This window comes from Microcaecilia unicolor, chromosome 8 (assembly GCF_901765095.1).
Source record: "Microcaecilia unicolor chromosome 8, aMicUni1.1, whole genome shotgun sequence".
Classification (NCBI taxonomy): Eukaryota; Metazoa; Chordata; class Amphibia; order Gymnophiona; family Siphonopidae; genus Microcaecilia; species Microcaecilia unicolor.
In genome coordinates this window covers 65,946,691-65,968,556 of record NC_044038.1, presented here as the reverse complement: position 1 = coordinate 65,968,556, position 21,866 = coordinate 65,946,691, and the positions used below count along the sequence as shown (strand labels likewise).

The following is a 21,866-nucleotide window of genomic DNA, read 5'->3' as shown; positions in this document are numbered from 1 at the left end:
CAAAACATTTTATTTATTTGGTTCACTTATGCTACTTATCCCAGAAATAAAAAGTGGATTTTCCCCAAGTCCATTCTAAAAATGGTCTATGGACTTTTCCTTTAGGAAGCCGTCCAAACCTTTTTTAAACCCCGCTAAGCTAACCACCTTTACCACGTTTTCTGTCAACAAATTCCAGAGTTTAACTACACATTGAGTGAGAAACGTTTTCTCCGATTCATTTTAAAAAAAGGAAACACTAAATTACTGGAGGGCACAAGATGGAATACTCAAGAAAATTATTAATTAGAACAGTGTCAAGAGACAGAGGTTCTGTTGGAGCTCCTCAGCTGATCTCCATAAGGATGTGGTATTGAAAACAGTTGAAGGAAATAAGGGTAAATGCTGAAATTTGAATGATAAAAACGAAGCTTCTTTGTATCAAAGCATCCTATAATTCTGCCCGTAGGAAGTTCTAAGACATAATCCTTAAGGCAGGAAAGGAAGGGCAGATCATGTGAAGAGGAAATTAACTTCCTAGAATGAGCACAAAGGCTCGTGGCTGACACAGAGGTCTACATATTAGAACTAAGACCATGGATAGGGAAAAAACATCCATAAGCCTGGAAACTGCACAAAGAACGGTAACCAGAGTGCCACTGTAGGAGTACAGCATTCAGGAAAAACAACCAGACAGCAGCAGATAAGGAACTAAGGGGCCCTGCGATAGTGTAGATGCCGGTTTTTGGGCGTGTGCAGGTCCATTTTTCAGCGCACCTGTAAAAAAGGCCTTTTTTTAAAAAAATTTGCCGAAATTTTGCTTGTCAATTTTGCATCCGAGACCAGCCATTGACCTAGTGGTAAAGTCTCATGCAGTAACCGTGCAGTAATGACCTACATGCATCAAATGCTACTTGGCATGCATCTAATACGCGCATACGAAAATAAAAATTATTTTTCGGACGTGTGCCAAAATTGAAATTACCGCAAGAACCACACGGTAGCCGGGTGGTAACTCCATTTTGGCGCACGTTGGGCGTGCGTAGATGCTTACGCGGCTTAGTAAAAGGGCCCCCTACTACGCTCCTAAAAAGGAATACAGTCCCTTCTTTTCACAGCAAAGGAGCACTGGTTAGGAATGAAAAGGAGTAAGTTAGGTTCTTCTGAACTTTATAAAGGTACCAATACACAGGAAACTCCAAACACAAGTATGCAATGTCAGAGGGTAATGTTGCTGAGCAACAGAGATAGGTTTACTAAACAGGTCATCCATGGAGTTGACCAGAACAGTAGGTCTGTACAGTTTGTGTAAGACAGGTAACCGCTGTGGCTGGGTAAGAGAGGCAACTGGTGTGAGTGTGTCATCCATTCTGCTGTGGAAATACAGTACAACCTGCTGCTACAGGTGTGCACAACAGCGATTGGAAAAGGTAAATTTATGTATAATCATACCTGATAATTTTCTTTCCATTAATCATAGCTGATCAATCCATAGACTGGTGGGTTGTGTCCATCTACCAGCAGGTGGAGATAGAGAGCAAACTTTTGCCTCCCTATATGTGGTCATGTGCTGCCGGAAACTCCTCAGTATGTCGATATCAAAGCTCCATCCGCAGGACTCAGCACTTAGAGAATTACACCCACGAAGGGACACTCTGCCCAGCTCACCACCGCCGAAACGGGGGAGGGGAATTAACCCAGCTCATCCCCACACAAGTGGGGGAGGGGAATCCGTCCAGCTCATCCCCGCGGAGCGGGGGAGGGACACCACACCCGCCGATGCGGGGGGATCTGGCTTATCCTGCAACCGCAACCGCGGGAGGAGCTGACTGACCCTAACACCGCCGAAGCGGGAGGGGTACAAAGCTGCCCTACAGCCGCACGAAGCGGGAGGGAGTGCCGGCAGAATTTATGTCTCAATCCAGCCCCGTAAAACGGAGGGGAGAGGAATGCAGCAGCTCACTGTAACACAAACTCGTCTCAACTCTTGAAGAATCCAAGTGAAAGAAGAACTTGAACACGAAGTCCTCCTGAAGTAACTGAAGGCTAAACTTGAACCCAAAATTCAACCAGAATATAAACAGTACAGATATCTGGGAGGGGCTATGGATTGATCAGCTATGATTAATGGAAAGAAAATTATCAGGTATGATTATACATAATTTTACCTTCCATATCATCAAGCTGATCAATCCATAGACTGGTGGGATGTACCGAAGCAGTACTCACCCAGGGCGGGACATAGAAATCCCTGACCTCAACACTGAAGCTCCAAACCGGGCCTCCGCCCGTGCAGCCACAGTCAAACGGTAATGCTTGGAGAATGTATGAGCCGAAGCCCCCGTTGCCACCTTGCATATCTCTTCCAAGGAGATGGATCCGGCCTCTGCCATCGAGGCCGCCTGAGCTCTCGTGGAGTGAGCCTTCAGCTGGATAGGCGGCACCTTCCCCGCGGCCACATAAGCCGCTGCAATGGCTTCCTTGACCCATCTTGCCACTGTAGGCTTAGCAGCCTGCAGACCCTTACGAGGACCTGCAAACAGGACAAACAGATGATCCGATTTCCGGAAATCATTGGTCACTTCCAAGTATCTGATGATGACTCGTCTCACATCCAGATATTCAAGAGCGGAGTACTCCTCTGGGTAGTCCTCCCTACGAAAGGAAGGGAGACAGAGCTGCTGATTCACCTGGAAGCGAGAAACAATCTTGGGCAGGAAGGAAGGCACTGTGCGAATAGTCACTCCTGCCTCAGTGAACTGCAGAAAAGGCTCTCGACATGAGAGCGCCTGGAGCTCGGAAACTCTTCTGGCTGAAGTGATAGCCACCAAAAAGACTGCTTTCAACGTCAGGTCTTTCAGAGATGCCCTCGACAAGGGTTCAAAAGGCGGCTTCTGCAATGCTCTTAGCACCAGGTTGAGATTCCACGCAGGTGATTAACTCCCTTGAGAAAGCGCACCACATCTGGCTGCGAAGCCAGGGAAGCACCCTTCAGGCGGCCCCTGAAGCAAGCCAGAGCCGCTACCTGGACTTTAAGGGAACTGAGCGACAGGCCTTTCTCCAGACCTTCTTGCAGGAACGCCAACACTGAAGAAATTGGAGCAGTGAAGGGAGAAAGTGAGCCTGCTTCACACCATGCTGCAAAGATACGCCAAACCCTGGCGTAAGCAGTAGAAGTAGAGCGCTTCCTCGCTCTCAGCATAGTGGCGATGACCTTGTCTGAGAAGCCCTTCTTCCTCAGACGCTGCCGCTCAATAGCCAGGCCGTAAGACCAAAGGGAGAGGGATCCTCCATCACCACGGGACCCTGATGTAACAGGCCCTGCTCCACTGACAGCCGCAGAGGATCGTCGACTGAGAGCCTGATCAAGTCCGCATACCAGGGACGTCTGGGCCAATCCGGACCCACCAGGATTACCCTGCCGGGATGCTTTGCCACCCGGTCTAGCACCCTGCCCAACATGGGCCAGGGCGGGAACACATAGAGGAGCTCTTGTGTCGGCCACTGTTGGAGAAGAGCATCTACTCCCAGGGATCGAGGGTCCCGTCCTCTGCTGAAAAAGCGCGGCACTTGGCAATTGGCCGATGACGCCATCAGATCTAGGCTCGGCTGGCCCCAGAGCTTCGTGATGTCCAAGAACGCCTGAGCAGATAGTTGCCACTCTCCGGACTCCAAGGTATGGCGACTGAGAAAGTCCGCCTTGACATTCATGACTCCGGCAATGTGGGCCGCTGAAAGCTGCTCCAGGTTCGCTTCCGCCCACTGGCAAAGACTCATAGCCTCCTTGGCTAGAGGGGCGCTCTTGGTACCTCCCTGGCGGTTGATATAGGCCACAGCCGTGGCATTGTCCGACAGGACCCGTACAGGCTACAACACCAGTACCGGGATGAACTCCAATAACACCAACCGAATGGCTCTGAGTTCCAGGAGGTTGATAGACCACTTGCCTCTGCAGGAGACTAGCCCCTGCGCTGTCCTTCCCAAGCAGTGGGCTCCCCAGCCCATCAAAGAGGCGTCTGTCGTGACGACAATCCACTCCGGGGTCACCAGAGGCAATCCTGCAGACAACTTGTCTGTCTGCGTCCACCAGCTCAGCGCCTTGCGCACTGCTGGGTCCACGGGAAGGCGCACAGCATAATCCTCCGACATCGGAGTCCAGCGCAGCAGCAGAGATAGCTGTAGTGGTCTCATATGAGCCCTGGCCCAGGGCACTACTTCCATCGTGGCCGTCATAGAGCCCAACAGCTGCACGTAGTCCCAAGCCCGAATAGGAGAGGCTACTAGGAACTAGTCCACCTGAGCCTGAAGCTTGACAATCCGATTGTCTGGCAGGAACACTCTGCCCACTTGGGTGTCGAATCGAACTCCCAGATACTCCAGGGACTGAGTCGGGCGCAGCTGGCTCTTCTTCCAGTTGATGATCCATCCCAGGGAGCTCACAAGAGCAACTACCCGGTCCATAGCTTTGCCGCACTCTGCATAAGAGGGGGCTCGGATCAACCAGTCGTCCAGATAAGGATGGACTTGTACTCCTTCCTTTAGCAGGAAGGCCGCTATGACCCCCATTACTTTGGAAAAGGTCCGCGGAGCAGTAGCCAACCCGAAAGGGAGGGCTCTGAACTGGAAGTGTCGTCTCAGGACTGTAAAACGCAGAAAGCGTTGGAGAGGAGGCCAGATGGGAATATGCAGGTACGCTTCCTTGATGTCCAAGGAAGCCAAGAACTCTCCTGCCTTCACTGCCGCTATAACAGAGCGGAGAGTCTCCATGCGAAAGTGCCTCACTTTCCAGGCCCGATTGACCCCTTTGAGGTCGAGGATAGGCCGGACAGAACCTCCTTTCTTTGGAACCACAAAGTAAATGGAGTAACGTCCCTTGCCAATCTGATTTTTTGGCACCGGAACGACCGCACCCAGGCGGATCAGGTTGTCCAAGGTCTGCTGCACTGCCACAGCTTGACCGGAGACTTGCAGGGAGAGAGTACAAACCCGTCTCTTAAGGGTTGGCAGAACTCTAGCTTGTAGCCGTCTCTGATGACTTCCAGCACCCACGCGTCTGAAGTTATAGTGGTCCACTCGCCCAGAAACGAGGACAGCCGTCCTCCAATCTGCACTGGGGCGTGGACCAAGGCCCCGTCATTGGGTACGAGACCCTGGGGGAGGACCGGAGGGAGCACCTCCGGGACGGCGGTCCTCTGCGAAAGGAATGCTGCTTGGGGGAGAAATTCCTCTTGAAGGAAGAGGGGGCAGAGGAACCCGACTTGCCCGGGCGGTACCGACGGGCTTCCAGCAACCGTCCTCTGGAGGTACCGGGACGAGTACTAGCCCGCGCCCTGACCTCTGGTAATTTCTTGCCCTTAGACGTGCCGAGATCGGTCACGATTTTGTCCAGCTCGACCCCAAAGAGCAGCTTGCCTTTAAAAGGCAATCTAGCCAGGCGGGATTTAGAGGCGTGGTCAGCAGACCAATGTTTCAGCCAAAGCCACCGCCGCGCAGAGACTGTCTGAGCCATGCCTTTAGCTGAGGCTCTCAAGACATCATACAGCAAGTCTGCCAAATAGGCTAAGCCCGATTCCAGGCTGCCTCAAAGGACGACCTTAAGGCCGCCTCCAATCTTCTGTCTTGGGCGTCCTTTAGGGCCGTGCCACCTTCCACCGGCAACGCCGTTTTCTTAGTCACCGCAGTGATTAAAGAATCCACGGTAGGCCACAGATAGGCCTCACGTTCACTCACAGCCAAAGGATAGAGGCGGGACATAGCCCTAGCCACTTTAAGGCTCGTTTCCGGGACATCCCATTGAGCCGCAATTAAGGTGTGCATGGCATCATGCACGTGGAAGGATCTAGGCGGGCGCTTCGTCCCCAGCATAATGGCAGAGCCAACAGGGGCTGAGGGAGAGACGTCCTCCGGAGAGGAAATCTTCAAAGTGTCCATGGCCTGTAACAACAGGTTGGGCAAATCCTCTGGGCTAAAAAGCCGCGCTGCAGAGGGGTCATCCGCTCCATCCGAGCGGGGATCTATCTCCTCCAAGGAATCCGCAAAGGACCGTTGGGAGACCTCAGACACGCTGCCCTCATCTACATCGGAGGAGACAAAGTCCTCCAAGGCCTGGAAATCAACCCGAGGGCGTTTACCTCTGGGAACCTCAACCTCTTTATCAGAAGAGGGAGCAGGGGCAGCGTTTTGCATGAGGAAAGCCTGATGCAGCAGCAAAACAAACTCGGGGGAGAAACCCCCCAGACTGTGCACTTCCGCAGCCTGGGCAACAGCCCTAGACGCACTCTCAACCGGCGCTCGCAATAGCGGGGGAGAGACATGCTGCGCATCCAAATGGCGTCCGGCGCGAAACTCCGCGAAGGAGCCGCGCGGGAAGAACGGCGCTTAACTTTAGCCGCTTTGTGCCGTTGCCCAAATTAAGGGCGTTCATGGCATTAATGTCTCCAACCTCAAGGGCGGCCCACGAAGAAGCCGTCCGAGCCGCGTGGCCGGCCAAGATGGCGGAGGCGAGGAGCGGGGGATGGGCGTTTATGGCGGGAAAAAACCGCCACGCCGGAGGAACGACCGGGACATTCATCGGTCACTAAACTGTCACCCATCAAGGGCGAATCAGGTTGTAAAACCCCCGCATCCCCTCTAGAAGCGCTCCAGCGATCCGGGGAGCGACCCTTTGCGCCCTCGCCCTCCGATGCCATATGCCACGAGGAGAAGAATCGGGGAACCCCCTGCCCGCTATAAAAAGGTAAAATTACCTGCTTGCCGCTCCGAGCTGTAACGAACTGGTGTCCCAGTGAGTAGCTGCAATGAACGTTTAAAGAAACGTCGAATTAAACGCCTTTAAAGACGTTTAAAATTTTTTTTTTTTTTTTTAAACGGAGCCAGCGGGAGGGGGGAGAAAAGGAGGGACCTGGCACCACCAGGTTTGCACTTGCTCAAAAGAGCCCTCAACCCCAGGCCTCAACAAAACCTAAGGATTAGGCTTGGAGGCCTAGCCAGAGCTGCTGCTGTGTGTGACCACCACCTGCTGAGATAGAGAACATACTGGGGAGTTTCCGGCAGCACATGACCACATATAGGGAGGCAAAAGTTTGCTCTCTATCTCCACCTGCTGGTAGATGGACACAACCCACCAGTCTATGGATTGATCAGCTTGATGATATGGAAACTGTATTATACAGCTGATGGGTTCATTCTGTTAAATAAAGGCGGCAGAGACAGATAAGTCCTACATGTGGCTGCTGTAGCTGTGCGAAGATGATAATCTCTTGAGACAAAACAGTACCTCAAGTAACAGTGCAAATATTATGTCACACAGAAGGCACTTTAGCCTCTTTAATGCCTTAAACTGCAGTGAAGAGAAGGAGTGGGTGGGGGGAAGGGGAGGGACTAGGCACCACTGAGTGTCAGCCTGGCTCCAGACAAGCTTTCAACATATAGAAAAGCAGCATAAACTGTCCGTTAGGAATCCCCTGCTGGTTCAGGAGCTCTGTAAGAAGCACCTAATAGAAGCTGCACAGTCTGTCCACCATCCACTTGAAGCAGAGAAATATTCTGAACATTCATTCTATGGCTGCACAATACCCTTAATGGGCGAGTCACAAAGAATTACTTTTTTTTTTTCTCTTTTCTCCATCCACTGGTCAACGGACACAACCTACTGGTTCCACACCGGTCTGGTATGGATAAAACGAATGTTTGCTTAAAGTGGTTTTTTTGCCTATAGAATCTTTATACCCTACAGTGCATGTGCTGAATGAATGCCTACAAAAACTTGTACTACACAGATTTGCTTAAGGCAAACTAATTTCATCTCTGGGGTTGTCAGGGATGTAGTTCTACAAGAAGCTGTGTGGCACACATATTCAAGTTTCATTTGTCAGCTAAACAGGAACCACTCAACAAATATGATCATGGCCAATTGCTGGCAATCTTAGTCATCATTATACAAATAGGCTGGCTGCTCTGTATGTCACACACGTGTATCTTACACAGAAGCTGGGTCCTTCTAAATCTCCAGTGACATGGCAGCATCCCCTGAACTGTAAGCAAAATTTCCTGCAGTGCACTGACATTCCTCCCAAATTCGCAGAGGACCCAGTATACCCATTAGTTTTACAGGTTTAGGGGTTCTTTTACTAAGGTGTGCTGAAAAATGGCCTGTGCTGGTGTAGATGCGTGTACTGGATGTGTGCAGGTCTACTTTTCAGCGCACCTGCAAAAAAAGGGCCTTTTCTTATTTGGCCGAAAATGAATGTGCAGCAAAATAAAAATTGGCGCACGTCCATTTTGGGGCTGAGACCTTACCCCCACCCATTGACTTAGCGGTAAAGGATCTCACACAATAACTGGGCGGTAAGCGCCATGTGTCGGAAATTTTCCAGCACAGAGTGGACACGTGCATAAAATGAAATCACCGCCCGGGCCATGCAGTAGCCAGGCAATAGTTCCAAACTGGTGCGAGTAGATGCCTAAGCAGCTTAGTAAAAGGGCCCCAATCATTTCAATTTGGCCAAGCCCAAACAGTTTTGTATCCCCTAAGACCTTGGTCTTCACCCCCAGTCCTTGAGGACTGCCAACAGGTCAAGTTTTCAGGATACTCCAAATGAACACGAATACCAAACTTTAAAACTGGAGATAACCCACAAAAACATTTATTTCAACCAAGGTATATTTATTTATTTATGAACATTTATACCCCACGTTTTCCACATAAAGCAGACTCAAAGTGGCTTACAATGTAATCTAATATAAATCTAATATGACATAATATATAATATAATATATAAGGCCCTGTTTAATAAGTCACGGTATAGGCGTTAACGCATGTTAACTGTGTACGAGCCTACAATATCCCTATAGGAATACATAATATATAATGTATAATATATAATAACATAATTATATAATATATATATTACATATTTTATACATTACAAATCATATATATTACATTATATATATGTGATATATAACATAATATGTAATGTAATATATATATTACATACATAATATATTATGGGTACTGTTTACTAAGCAGCGTTATAGCCATGTTAACGTTTTTAACACACGTTAATCATATAGGCGTGTTAACCATGTATATGCCTACAATATCCCTATAGGCACCTACATAGAACGTGCACTAAGTGTAGGTGCACTAAAAACACTAACGCACCTTAGTAAACATGGCCCTATATATATATATATATATATAAAATATACTATATAATGTAATATATAATATATAGGGACCTGTTTACTAAGCCGCGTTACAGTTTGTGTAAGACAGGTAACCGCTGTGGCTGGGTAAGAGAGGCAACTGGTGTGAGTGTGTCATCCATTCTGCTGTGGAAATACAGTACAACCTGCTGCTACAGGTGTGCACAACAGCGATTGGAAAAACTGTACTATACAGCTGGTGGGTTCATTCTGTTAAATAAAGGCGGCAGAGACAGATAAGTCCTACATGTCCTACATCATTTTTAACATGCATTAACAGTGTATGCTCCTACAATATCCTTATAGGCGCCTTCAGTTAGCGCGCGTGCTAATTGTAGGCACATTAAAAACGCTAACGTACCTTAGTAAACAGGGCCCATAATGTATAATATATAATATATTATAATATATAATATAATATATTTTCACCCTGTCAAATATATCCAAGATAATAAAATGGTCTCAATCAGCATATCTGCTAATCTCATATATTCTGAGTTTTACCACTCAGAACATTCATGGACTTTATAAGCTTTTATCTACCTCCCTTGCAAATTTAAATACGCCCCAATTCACTATATAAAATACTTGCATTAATGGCCGCTATCGTCACCATGTTGGACCCATAGAGTTTCAGCCACATTTCCTGCAGGGCTCTCCAGAATTCCCCATAATGATCTGCATTCTTCCCACACATCTCAGTTATATCTAGTCCTGCTGAGAAGATTTTAGGAATTGCCTGTAATAGGAAATAAAATAAATATGCATCAATATAGATTTTAATGTAGATTCCAGGGATTTGAATTCAGCAGACATCTTTTTCAGTAGTAGCTGAAAGCAAGCTACATTCAGGCACAGCAGGTATTTTTATGTCCCTGGACAGCTCACAATGTAAATATGCACCAGAGGCAATGGAGGGTTAAGGGGTCCTTTTACTAAGGCATGCCAAAAAATGGCCTGCGCTAGCATAGGCGCATGTTTTGGGAGCACACAGATCCATTTTTCAGCACGTCTGTAAAAAAAGGCCTTTTTTTAAATTTTTGCCAAAAAATGGACGTGCGGCAAAATGAAAACTGGCACGTGTTCATTTTGGGTCTCAGGACCTTACCACCACCCATTCAGTTAGCGATAAGGTCTCACGCGCTGTAACTGGGCAGTAATGGTCTACGCACATAGAATGCCGATTACCGCTCGGTTTTCACCTCACGTCCGAAAATAAAAATTATTTGCGGATGTGCGTAAAAAATGAAATTACTACCCGGGCCACGTGGCAGCTCCAAACTGGCGTGCGTAGGTGCCTACGTGGCTTAGTAAAAGGGCCCCTAAGTGACTTGCCCAAGATCACAAGGAGCAGCAGCAGGATTTAAACTGGGCTTCCCTGGTTATCAACTCGGTGTTCTAACCAGTTGCTACTCCTGCACTCCTGTTTACAATGACCATCTCCACTAAACTGGTAAGGTCCATAAGCTGTATCATATTGCCCAGGGTTTGCTTGATGCTGTACAAAAAATGTCACAATCACATTTTTTTTTTTTAATTTCCAACAAACAAACCATTTGCACCATTGGGGCTTAATTTTAGTATTTGGGGGATTAAAGTGAGGGTGTAGAATTTCTGGTAGAAAGGAGGTATGAAACGCTCGCTCAAACAATAAGAAGCTGGGGAAAAAATCCATTGGTGAATGCAGAGGAATTCCTTTTCTGATATTCCATTACAAATTGCAGAAAAACTACTTCCTTTTTTGTGGCGGTTAAAGACAAGCTCATGTCCTGGCTGTTAATAACTTCTATCCATCCTTCCAGCAGTCCAATTAGTTAGGCTTTTAGAGGACAGAATTCAATATAGTGATTCATCTACTAGGGAAATAACATTACCATAGATCACCACCACTTCTTTTCTTTGCATCCTATTAGGGATGTCCATTTATAAGCATGCATTTGGTAAAGTGCAGGCAAATCACTTGTACATGAGTATACCAAGAAATCACTACTACTACTACTTAGCATTATTATAGCGCTACTAGGGTTACGCAGCGCTGTACAAGTTAAAACATGGGGAAGGACAGTCCCTGCTCAAGAGAGCTTACAATCTAAAGGTAACAAACTATGTAGTCAGTGTAGTCAGTGTATCATGAATGGGGAAGGTGGTTAGGCGCCAAAAGCAAGGGAGAAGAGATGGGTTTTGAGTAAGGACTTAAAGATGGGCAGGGAGGGCGTATGGGCTCGGGGAGTCTGTTCCAGGCATAAGGTGATGCGAGGCAGAAGGGACGGAGTCTGGAGTTAGCGGTGGTGGAGAAGGGTACAGATAGGAGTGATTTGTCCTGAGAGCGGAGGTTACGGATGGGAACATAGGGGGAGAGGAGGGTAGAGAGGTAATGGGGGGCTGCAGATTGAGTGCATTTGAAGGTCATTAGGAGAAGCTTGAACTGAATACGGTAGCGAATCGGGAGCCAGTGAAGCGACTTGAGGAGAGGGGTGATATGAGAGTATCGGTTCACGCGGTAGATAAGACGTGCAGCGGAATTTTGGACAGATTGAAGGGGGGATAGGTGGCTAAGCGGGAGACCAGCAAGGAGAAGGTTGCAATAGTCAAGACGAGAGGTAACGAGTGAGTGGACGAGGGTTCGGGTGGTCTGTTCAGAGAGGAATGGGCGGATTTTGCTAATATTATAGAGGAAGAAGCGACAGGTCTTAGCTGTCTGCTGGATATGGGCAGAGAAGGAGAGGGAGGAGTCGAAAATGACTCCGAGATTGCGGGCTGACGAGACGGGGAGGATGAGGGCGTTGTCAACAGAGACAGAGAGTGGGGAAAGAGGAGAGGAGGGTTTGGGTGGGAAGACAAGGAGCTCAGTCTTTGCCATGTTCAGTTTCAGATGACGGTTGGACATCCAGGCGGCGATATCTGAGAGGCAGGCCACACATACATTTCACATACATAACAAGCACAAATTGGGTGCAGATGTATAAAACCCAAAAAACCTTGTACAATGTGTGCGTGTTAAATGTATGAAAATATCTTTGTCCCTGGAGTCCTATTTAGGCCAATGGTGAGGCTACTGCCTTTGGACTCCCCCTCCCCTACCGAAGTCCTCCACATGCCAGATTTGCCTCCTCTCCTTGGCTGCCTTCCTGCAGTCCCGCTGTCCTCTCCTTCTCCCTCCCTGCAGCCCTCCTTACTTATTTTAGTAATCTGCTCCAGCAGGAACTCTCACAGGCAGCCTTACACATCATTGGGGGCCTTTCCTTTTCTGATGCCACTTCCTGTGTATGCGTTAGAGGAGGAAAGCCCCCCCCCCCCCCCCAATAATGCGCAAGATTGCCTTGAGTCCCTGCTGGAGCATATTACTTAAACAAGTAAGGACAGCTGCAGGGAGGGGAAAGGAGAGGAGAGCGGATGGCAGGAAGGCAGTTAAGGGGAGGGCATGATGCTGGCACAGCAAGGATTCCAAAGGCAGCAGCTGTGTAAAAAAATATTTTTTATAGTTTAACTCACAGGGGGATGTTGTGGTTTCTAAAAACATGTATAACAAATGCGTTATTATGCATTAAAAAATTGTAATCTGCATACAATTTGTGCACTTAAGTTCTAGTGTGATTCAATGTATGCCTAAAGAATGTAAAATATACACGAAAACATTTTTTTTTAAATGGAAATAAGGTGAAATTTAGGCTTACCTGTTAATTTCTTTTAATTGAGTCCTGATAGACCAGGGCCAAAGTATCTGGTCTCCCCCCCCCCCCCCTAATGGTTTCACCCTGCATTTAGGGCAAGGCAATCCAGCCATGGCAAACACGTGGTGGCCACTGCAGGAGCCACAGCATCTGTCAGGCATGCAGCACAAAACATCCAGCAGAACTGAGAGCAACAGGCTCCTGCTGACTCCAAGTGCTGTGAAGTCCACCTGGCCATCTCTATTCCCCAGCTCACTGGGACCTCGCACTGCTGGAATGCTGGAAACACAAACACAACCTGTTTTGTTTTTGCACCTGAAAATTTGATCTTCTGCTGGAAGGTAGACAAAAATACTGGCTAGTTCCAGGATGCACCAGCTATTATTCTGGCAATGTCACCAGAACTTGCTTATGTTTTTCTCTACCTCCATCTGTTGGTCGGGGCACATAGCCCGGTGGTCTGGGCTGGTCTACCCGGACGAAGAGGAATTTGTTTTAAACATAGGTGAACCAAACTATTTTTCGGGGGCTATGCACACCCCTACAAACATTTCAATGACACTTCCTTTCTCCAGTATTAGCCCTCCCTGACCTTTTTCTCCATTGTAGACCAAGCTAAACATTACATCCACTGTTCCATTTTCTACTTCTTATTCATCTTGTCTATGTGACTAGACTAACTTCCAGGGAGCAGGGACCGTCTCTTAAGACGGTCCATATAGATATTGTCTAACTGATGTCTAGGCTATGGACAGTTGCATTTTTCAGTGTTGTTATAACCAAACTGGTGCCATGTTTCACCATGGAGTAGCACAAAGAATGTGCAACTGTATTAAGTAAAATTATTTTTTTGTGAAACCATGTTTGGGTATGTAATTCTATAACACTTTTTTTTTTCCAGAACACATGTGAAGTCTGATTTGGATTAAAGATAGCAAAATCCCTGACCAAAATGAACAGTGCAGTGGGCTAGGATGGATTAGAAAGGAAGAGCACAGAATCAGAAGAAGAAAATTTTATTGAAGTATCCGACGGCCTATGTTTCAGCATGGTGTCTGCATCAGGGGTCAGATGTTGTCTCAAAGGCACAAAGCTTCCTGCAGTAATTCCACAACAGGAATTATCATGAATTAAAAAACAACTTTGTGTGGACAGCTCAGCCTCTGTAACCCATATCTTCTACATGGGGTGGGGCTCAAGGCAATCTGCTGCGAGTTAAGGGATGAGCTACTCCTCCCGTCCAAGGCACTCAAAATGGGGGGAGGGGTGTCTCCTCAGAGCTCCAATCAGGAAGCAAGGGGTCCCCTCAGTCAGAATACCGGTCAGATGGTTGCTCCACAGCAGCTACTCCCTACATGCCGTGAACTGTGTTGACTTGCTACAATGCTATAATATATACGCATTTTAGAAATAACATGTTTTATGGTGGGCTTTTCTTTTCAGACCAATGATTAGAAGATCACAAAAATGCTAATTTTTTTTTAACTTTCTGTAAAGAGAAGTGTTTAATGGCTGCTGAGCTCTTTTGTCTTTGAATTGTCAGTATATCACAGTTTACCAGCACATTTTGGCATTAGGTTTAATTTTGTGACCTTACACTAAGTTCCAGGCTCAGCCTCTTACTTACAGAAGTCAGGATGACACCTCTGCAGCCACGATCGATTTCTAGCTTCTCCAGACTGATGGCAAACTCAGTGAGCAATTCCAGGTTGAGGCTATTCACAGGGGGACGCTTCATCTTCATGACAGCCACCCCTAGCACACAGCATAATCAAAACATACCAGTTACTCTATCAAAGCAAAAACCAGTACACCTTACAAATCAATTTTCATCCAAAGTTAAAAAAAAAAAAGCTAAAGGATGCATGCAGGTCTCTTATCTACTATAATAAAACGCACCTCCAACGTTCTGAAGCTGACTCCGTGGCTTCACTGAAGGGTTCGTAACGGTGTCATATCTCTCTCTCCTGCTCCCTCGCGTCAAAACGTGATGACGTCGAGGGCGGGTACTCAGACTAACTAAGGAACAAACTCGAGACGGCCAGGGCTTTCAATAACGGGGGCAGGGGATACAGGACAACCACTGGGTGGCTGGAGGGGGGGGGCAGGGAACACAGGAGAATAGCTGGGTGACTGAAGGGGGGAAGGGGAGATGAGAATTGTGGGGTGGCTGGAGGGGGGCGGGTGTCAGGGGACAGAGAAGAATCGCAGGGTGCCTGGACGGGGGGCAGGGGACAGAGGACAATCGCTGGGTGGCTGCAGGAGGTGGGCAGGGGACACAGGAGAATAGCTGGGTGGGTGGAGGAGGGGCAGGGGACAGAGGAGAATCAAAGGGTGGCTGGAGGGGGGACAGAGGACAATCGCTGGATGGCTCAAGGGGGGGCAGGGGATAGAGAAAAATTGCTGGGTGGCTGGAGGGGGGGCCAGGGCACAGAGACACACTTGCACCCAGTCTCACTCTCTCCATCACAGTAACACACTCGCACGGTCCTGCAAACCACGCGGGGGGGGGGGGGGCAGGCAGGGGGTCCTCAGACCACAGAGGGAGGGGGGAGGTATCTCTGTGACACACACTCTCTCTCTCTCTCTCTCACACACACTCATAGTCAGTGTCTTTCGCTCTCTCACACAGTCTCTCACACTATGTCTCACACTGTATCACCTTCACTCTCTATGTGTCACACAGTCACTCTCACACACACTCAGTCTCACAGACAGTCTGTGTATCGCACACATACTCTCTCTCACACACAGTGTAACTGTGTAAAACACTCTCTCTCTCACACTCACTTTGTCTGACATACGCTCTCGCACACACTCAAACACACACACACTCTCTCACAGACACACTCGCACCCAGACTCACTCTCTCTCTGTCACACACACGCACTCGCACATTCACTCTCTCTCTCACACAGTCACTCTCACACACACTCTCTCAAACATACACACTCCCAGGAAAACCTTGCTAGCGCATGTTTCATTTCTGTCAGAAACGGGCCTTATTTACTAGTAGTTTAATAATGCCCAAACTGACTTTGCAGGACAAAGCGGTGTATATAATAAATAACATAAAAGAAAGGGAAAGGAACTCCATTATTTGATAAGACAACTAAAACGCTCATTTGTAGAAATAGAGAAACGTGTAAAGGAAGAGACTGGGGATGGGGCCAAAACAAAACAAAAAGGCATAAAATCTCAGCACAAATAGCCATGTTTTGAAAGGAGGAATTGCTCTGGAGAGAGAGGGGAAGGGAGTTCTTTTGCAGATTAATACCTTTCAAATATTTGAACGTCTGTATCATGTCACCCCTGTTTCTCCTTTCCTTCAAGGTATACATGTTCAGGTCAGCAAGTCTCTCCTCGTACGGTTTGCAACGCATATCCCATGCCATTTTTTTAGCTTTTCTTTGCACCCCACTTGGAATATTGTGTTCAGTTTTGGAGGCCGTATCTTGCTAAATACGTAAAAAGACTGGAAGTGGTGCAAAGAAAAGCTACAAAAATAGTACGGGATTTGCGTTGTAAATCGTAAGAGAGACTTCCTTTCTCACACCATGGCTGACCACAATGTCACTCTGTCCTTTGGCCCCCCACCTTTGTGTTTCCTGTTGTTCTCTTTAGAGCTCCAACACTGGGAGTTCAAGCAAGAGTCACTCAGGCCTGTAAGCTTTTCCCTCATTTTAGAGCCTGAACCAAAGTCTAGGCAAGGGACCAAGGCTCATAGCTGTAGCATTTTTATACAATAATCAAGACTGTCAGAATAGAAAATGCTGACTCCATTACTAAGAAACGTGCATGGCGCCATGTGGCATCTGTAAAAGAAACCCCAAACTAATAAAGTTGCTTCTGGCTCCACGTCAGTGTTTACTGACTTGTGTTTACTGGTTACCCACAAACTCCCATCACATCAGTAGGCCCAAGGATTACATAACATATTGATTTCTATAATTCATCAAGACCTGGTTCCATATTACCTGTTGCATCATCCATCTCTACTGAAATGTAGGTATTACTGAATTGCCTTCTTTGGTTTGAGATCTGTCCATGTTTCTGATGCACACCATAAGGACTTAGTGTTGCTGAAACAAATATGTACAAAAATTGTTTAATACCTTTTTACCAAGGGAAGCACTCAACACCTGAATCCCCACCTGGTACAAGGAAACCTAAGGATGGAGTCCCCTACATCGTGTAGGAGAAGCATGACGTAGGACCATGTTTATGTTTATTAAAACAATATACCACCATTACTGGGTACAGTAACGGTGACCCACAGGAGCCCTGTTGTGGCTTGCTGAAAAGTTGAACAAACATCTTATGTAAAGTCCAGAGTACACGGTCCCTGGATTTGATTGCGAATACTATAGAAGCCTGCAGCTACCTCATTTATAGATCGCAGTTTGTACCCCGTTATATTCTTATCAACACTCAGCGATAAAAATCGATGATTCATCTGTGAGGACTAATGGATCAATGCATTATTGGAAGTTTTATTATTAATGAATTTGCCGGATACTGATGAACAGTTATCATCTAAGAGAAAATTCTTTTCTGTAAGATTTTCATTGGAGATTGAGTTCCATGGTATAGAACTCAACATGTTGTTTAAATATCATACGGACAAGCTGATTTATTTGTGAGGAAATTTGCTGTAGCGTTCTATATATGACATGATGAGCGTTTTTTATATGATGTGATGTGTGAAAGAGTGAATGATTGTGTTAATGTTCTATTTATGACGTGTAAAGAAAAATTTAAGTACATAGAAGATATTTAATAAAGATAGAAAGTGTTTTGCAAATACTTCAACGGTTGTTTAATAATTTGTATTTTGTATGCTCTATATTATGAGATTTATACTCCTCCCAGCATTTAGACAGCACTTCCTGAAATGCCTTGTCTTTGTATAATTCCGCTGGAAAAACCCAATGCCATCCCCACCCCACTGGCTTGGTCAACACACAGTCCATCCAAACCCAGGCATGGTCCAAAATGACATAAGGCGCAATGTCAGACTTTGATATCGAGTCAAAGATTTGCTTTGAGACCAATAAATAATCAATATAGGCCTGGGTGGAGTGCGCGCGAGATAAATGCGTGAAGTCTCTCTCCTGTGGGTGTAGCACTCACTAGACGTCTACTAAATCTAACTGTCCACATAGATTTGAAAGCCCTTTTCCCCCCCTGGTAAGTCGATGCCTTCACTGGGTGGAATTTATCTATCGTGGGATCTAAAACTGCATTAAAGTCTCCTCCTATCAAAATTGACATCGCCTCACTAGCCAACAACTTTGACGTAATCATTTTGTAAAAACGGCGATCATATTGATTAGGTGCATATACATTCCCTAGTACAAATGCCTAGCATGCAATTATGGCCTTACAAAGTAAAAAAATCTACCTCCAGGGTCTATAAAAAGTGAGCAAATTTTGTCTACTACTCCTTTCCTAAACAAAATGGCTACTCCTCCCTTTTTGCCTTGAGCTGCCGCTGCCAATCAATCCCCCACCCACCAAGTTTTTAGTTTGGCATGTTCAGGTATAGATAAGTGGGTTTCTCGCAATAGTGCAATGTCTATTCTAAGACATTGAAGGTGTTATAGTATTTTTGATCTTTTAATAGGTGAACTGATATCCCCTACATTCCAAGTTACCACCTTCAGGGTCTACCCCCCCCCCCCCCCCCCCCAATTACAACTAATTCTCATCTGATGAAACGTCTAAATGAGAGAGGTGGTGCCCCAGCCTACACCACCCCTCATATTCTCTCTGTCGAAATACATGCTTGCCCAAACTCCTTTGTGCGGACTGGTTATTATACAACCCCCCACACCTTGAATTTACATCCCAAGTTCCTAGAAGCCCTCCCTGAATACCTCCCTTCCCTGTTCCCAGCTACCCTCCCGCAACCCCTAATCCCCCCCCCCCAAACCATTTCTGGGGTTCCCTATATGGAACCATCACGTATAACACCTCCCATAACTCATCCCTCTATTGCCCAGCATCAATAGCAGATGTGTCAGCCATTAACCATAAATACAAAATAGGGGGAAAAAAAACCATCCCCACCTTATGAACATACACCACTTGTTTCATATGAGAGCAAAGCAGTGCTATGCCTCACTTTAAGCATCTCCAGGATCCTCTAGTTATTGAAAGACACTTCTCTATCCAGTCATTGTAGTCAGGCCTTAGGTGGATATTCCGCTCATCTAAGTGCCTCTGTTTATAATCTCTCTCTTTCCAGCGCTCCAGGTCTCCTTCTTCAGTATCCAGCTAGATTACCTCTCTGGTTCACTGCTGTTCTAAGCAGCATAGAAATTCCTGTGCCTGTTCTACTGTATTGTAAATCTTTGTTTCATCTTTATACGTCACTCTCAATTTGGCTGGATACTGTAGTGTGAATCGAATCTTCTGTTCAAAGAGACTGGAGCATATCGGCGAAAATCTTCTGCTTTGTGCAGCAACTACTGCAGAATAATCTTGAAAACACAGTATTTTGTTATTTTCGTATCGAAGCTCCCAACCTCTTCTCAGTACTTGTAATACAGCCGTTTTTTGCGCAAAGTTCAGGAGCTTACATATTACCACTCTGGGTTGCGCATTAGGCTGGGATCGTGGGCCTATCCGGTGTGCTCATTCTATCTGCAATGCCCCAAGCGCAACCGGTAGATTTAACTGCTGTGCTAACCAGGTTTCCATGAATCCTCGCAAGTCGTTATCTCCTAGTGTCTCCGGGAGGCCCACGAATCTTAAGTTGTCCCTTCTGGGTCTATTTTCTAGATCCTCAAGTTTCTCCTCATACCCAGCCACCATTTTCTGCAAGCGCGCTTGTTCCTCCTCCATCTTTACTACCCTGTCCTCCAGGATCCCATGTCTTTGTTGGTAAGCCATTAGCTGCTCTAGTTTGCTGTCAATAGGGCTTAATCGTTTGTTCAGCAGAATTTCCATGGCCCCCGTGACCTCCGCTGCCACCTCTATCACCCAGGCCAATCAGACGGAGGAGATGGATGGGCTCACCGGAGTCGCCATCTTGTCTTCATATGGCCGGATTTTTTCTCTCTCCTTTCTCACCCCTTTCGCAGCCATAGTATCGATATTAGAGTGCGATAAGTACATAAGTACATAAGTAGTGCCATACTGGGAAAGACCAAAGGTCCATCTAGCCCAGCACCCTGTCACCGACAGTGGCCAATCCAGGTCAAGGGCACCTGGCACGCTCCCCAAACGTAAAAACATTCCAGACAAGTTATACCTAAAAATGCGGAATTTTTCCAAGTCCATTTAATAGCGGTCTATGGACTTGTCCTTTAGGAATCTATCTAACCCCTTTTTAAACTCCGTCAAGCTAACCGCCCGTACCACGTTCTCCGGCAACGAATTCCAGAGTCTAATTACACGTTGGGTGAAGAAAAATTTTCTCCGATTCGTTTTAAATTTACCACACTGTAGCTTCAACTCATGCCCTCTAGTCCTAGTATTTTTGGATAGCGTGAACAGTCGCTTCACATCCACCCGATCCATTCCACTCATTATTTTATACACTTCTATCATATCTCCCCTCAGCCGTCTCTTCTCCAAGCTGAAAAGCCCTAGCCTTCTCAGCCTCTCTTCGTAGGAAAGTCGTCCCATCCCCACTATCATTTTCGTCGCCCTTCGCTGTACCTTTTCCAATTCTACTATATCTTTTTTGAGATACGGAGACCAGTACTGGTAATCTCCAGGCACTCCACAAACCCAAAGCTGCCAAAATTATAAAGCTGAATACACATTATACAAGGGATTAGTGGTAGGATGGCAGGAGCGGGGTTTTCAGCAACCACTCCTGAACATGGCATCACGTGATCTCCATTTTAATTTTTAAGTATTAAAACCGGCTTATATTGGATAAAAGTTTGGAAAACACTATTTTAGTGCATAGTTTTACTACAACCAGTTGGATTTTCAGACTATCCATAATGAAAACACATATGCATATTCAATGTGGATATTCTGAAAACCTGGCAGAGGTTTATGAAGCCCCTGATCTAGTCTAGTTTGGGTCTGGTTTTCCTTTAAATAACTTGGTAACAGTTTATCTCGGGCCTCCCTGTATTCTGTTAGTGCTTTTAACTCCATCACATCCACTGGGAAGCTATTTATCTGCTTATCCTTTGAAGGAAAAAAAAAAACTAAACCTCTTAGGACTTCTATGTATAACTTTCATTTCTCTTGGGCTCTTCTTCCCCTATATGTCCTCATGTATATTCTTAATCTGATCTTCAGACCCTACTAATCATTTCTCTCCTCTCCACCCCATCCTAAGACCCTGCGACCCACTTTTCTCATCGCCACCTATTATCCCCGAGCACAGCCCTTTATCATTCACGCCCCCTCTTTTCTCCACTCATTTTTTTCTGTTTCTGAGACCCACGTCTCACTCGCCCTCTTCCCCATCTCCACCCCCATATCAGACCCTCTCTGCACATTCCTGATCCATAGATTCGCTCTTTAAATCCCGAGTACAAAACGCCCCTCTCAACCGAGCTCCGAGGAACCTGTGCATGCTTGCATGAAACCAGAAAACCTTATTTGGTCTGACGCCAATCCAAGGTCTCGAGCCACCAACGCTCTATGTACACCTGCATAATAGTCCAGAACGAACAAACCTATGGCGCCCGTCCCGGAGCAGGCCGTGTGAAACATACCTGCCAAGAGTCGAACAGAAGAGAACCGCATTAGCGCCGCTGCCATCTTGTACGGAACTCGGGAGGACGGCTGCAGAGCGTGACACCATCAGCTGACTGGTAACACACCTCCCGCTACAGGGCGGAAGAGAAGAAATGCTAATACTGTTCAAGGGGGTTGAAGAAAAGAGGAGACGGAGGTGATCCTATCTAGTCCATTACATAAGCTGAAGCCAGAACGCGGAGCTTGTCGCCATTTTAGTACACCCAAAACACTATTGAAAACAGTAATACAAAACGTTATTAGAAACAACGGACTGCAGTTATATCATGGGAG

At 46.7% G+C, this 21,866-nt stretch overlaps 1 protein-coding gene across 1 annotated transcript in view; it reads right to left on the bottom strand.

The window, feature by feature from the left end:
* The window catches only part of LOC115476432 (enoyl-CoA delta isomerase 1, mitochondrial-like), a 29,321-nt gene extending 7,678 nt beyond the window's left edge, over window positions 1-21,643 (bottom strand). The window contains exons 1-4 of the mRNA XM_030212808.1: window positions 21,551-21,643; window positions 16,838-16,942; window positions 14,488-14,615; window positions 9,782-9,928 (exon numbers count right to left, since the gene is read on the bottom strand). Of these exons, the coding sequence (XP_030068668.1) occupies window positions 9,782-9,928; window positions 14,488-14,615; window positions 16,838-16,942; window positions 21,551-21,596 (426 nt within the window). The 5' untranslated portion in view covers window positions 21,597-21,643. The remainder of the gene's footprint in view (window positions 1-9,781; window positions 9,929-14,487; window positions 14,616-16,837; window positions 16,943-21,550) is intronic.
* Window positions 21,644-21,866: the final 223 nt, after the last annotated feature.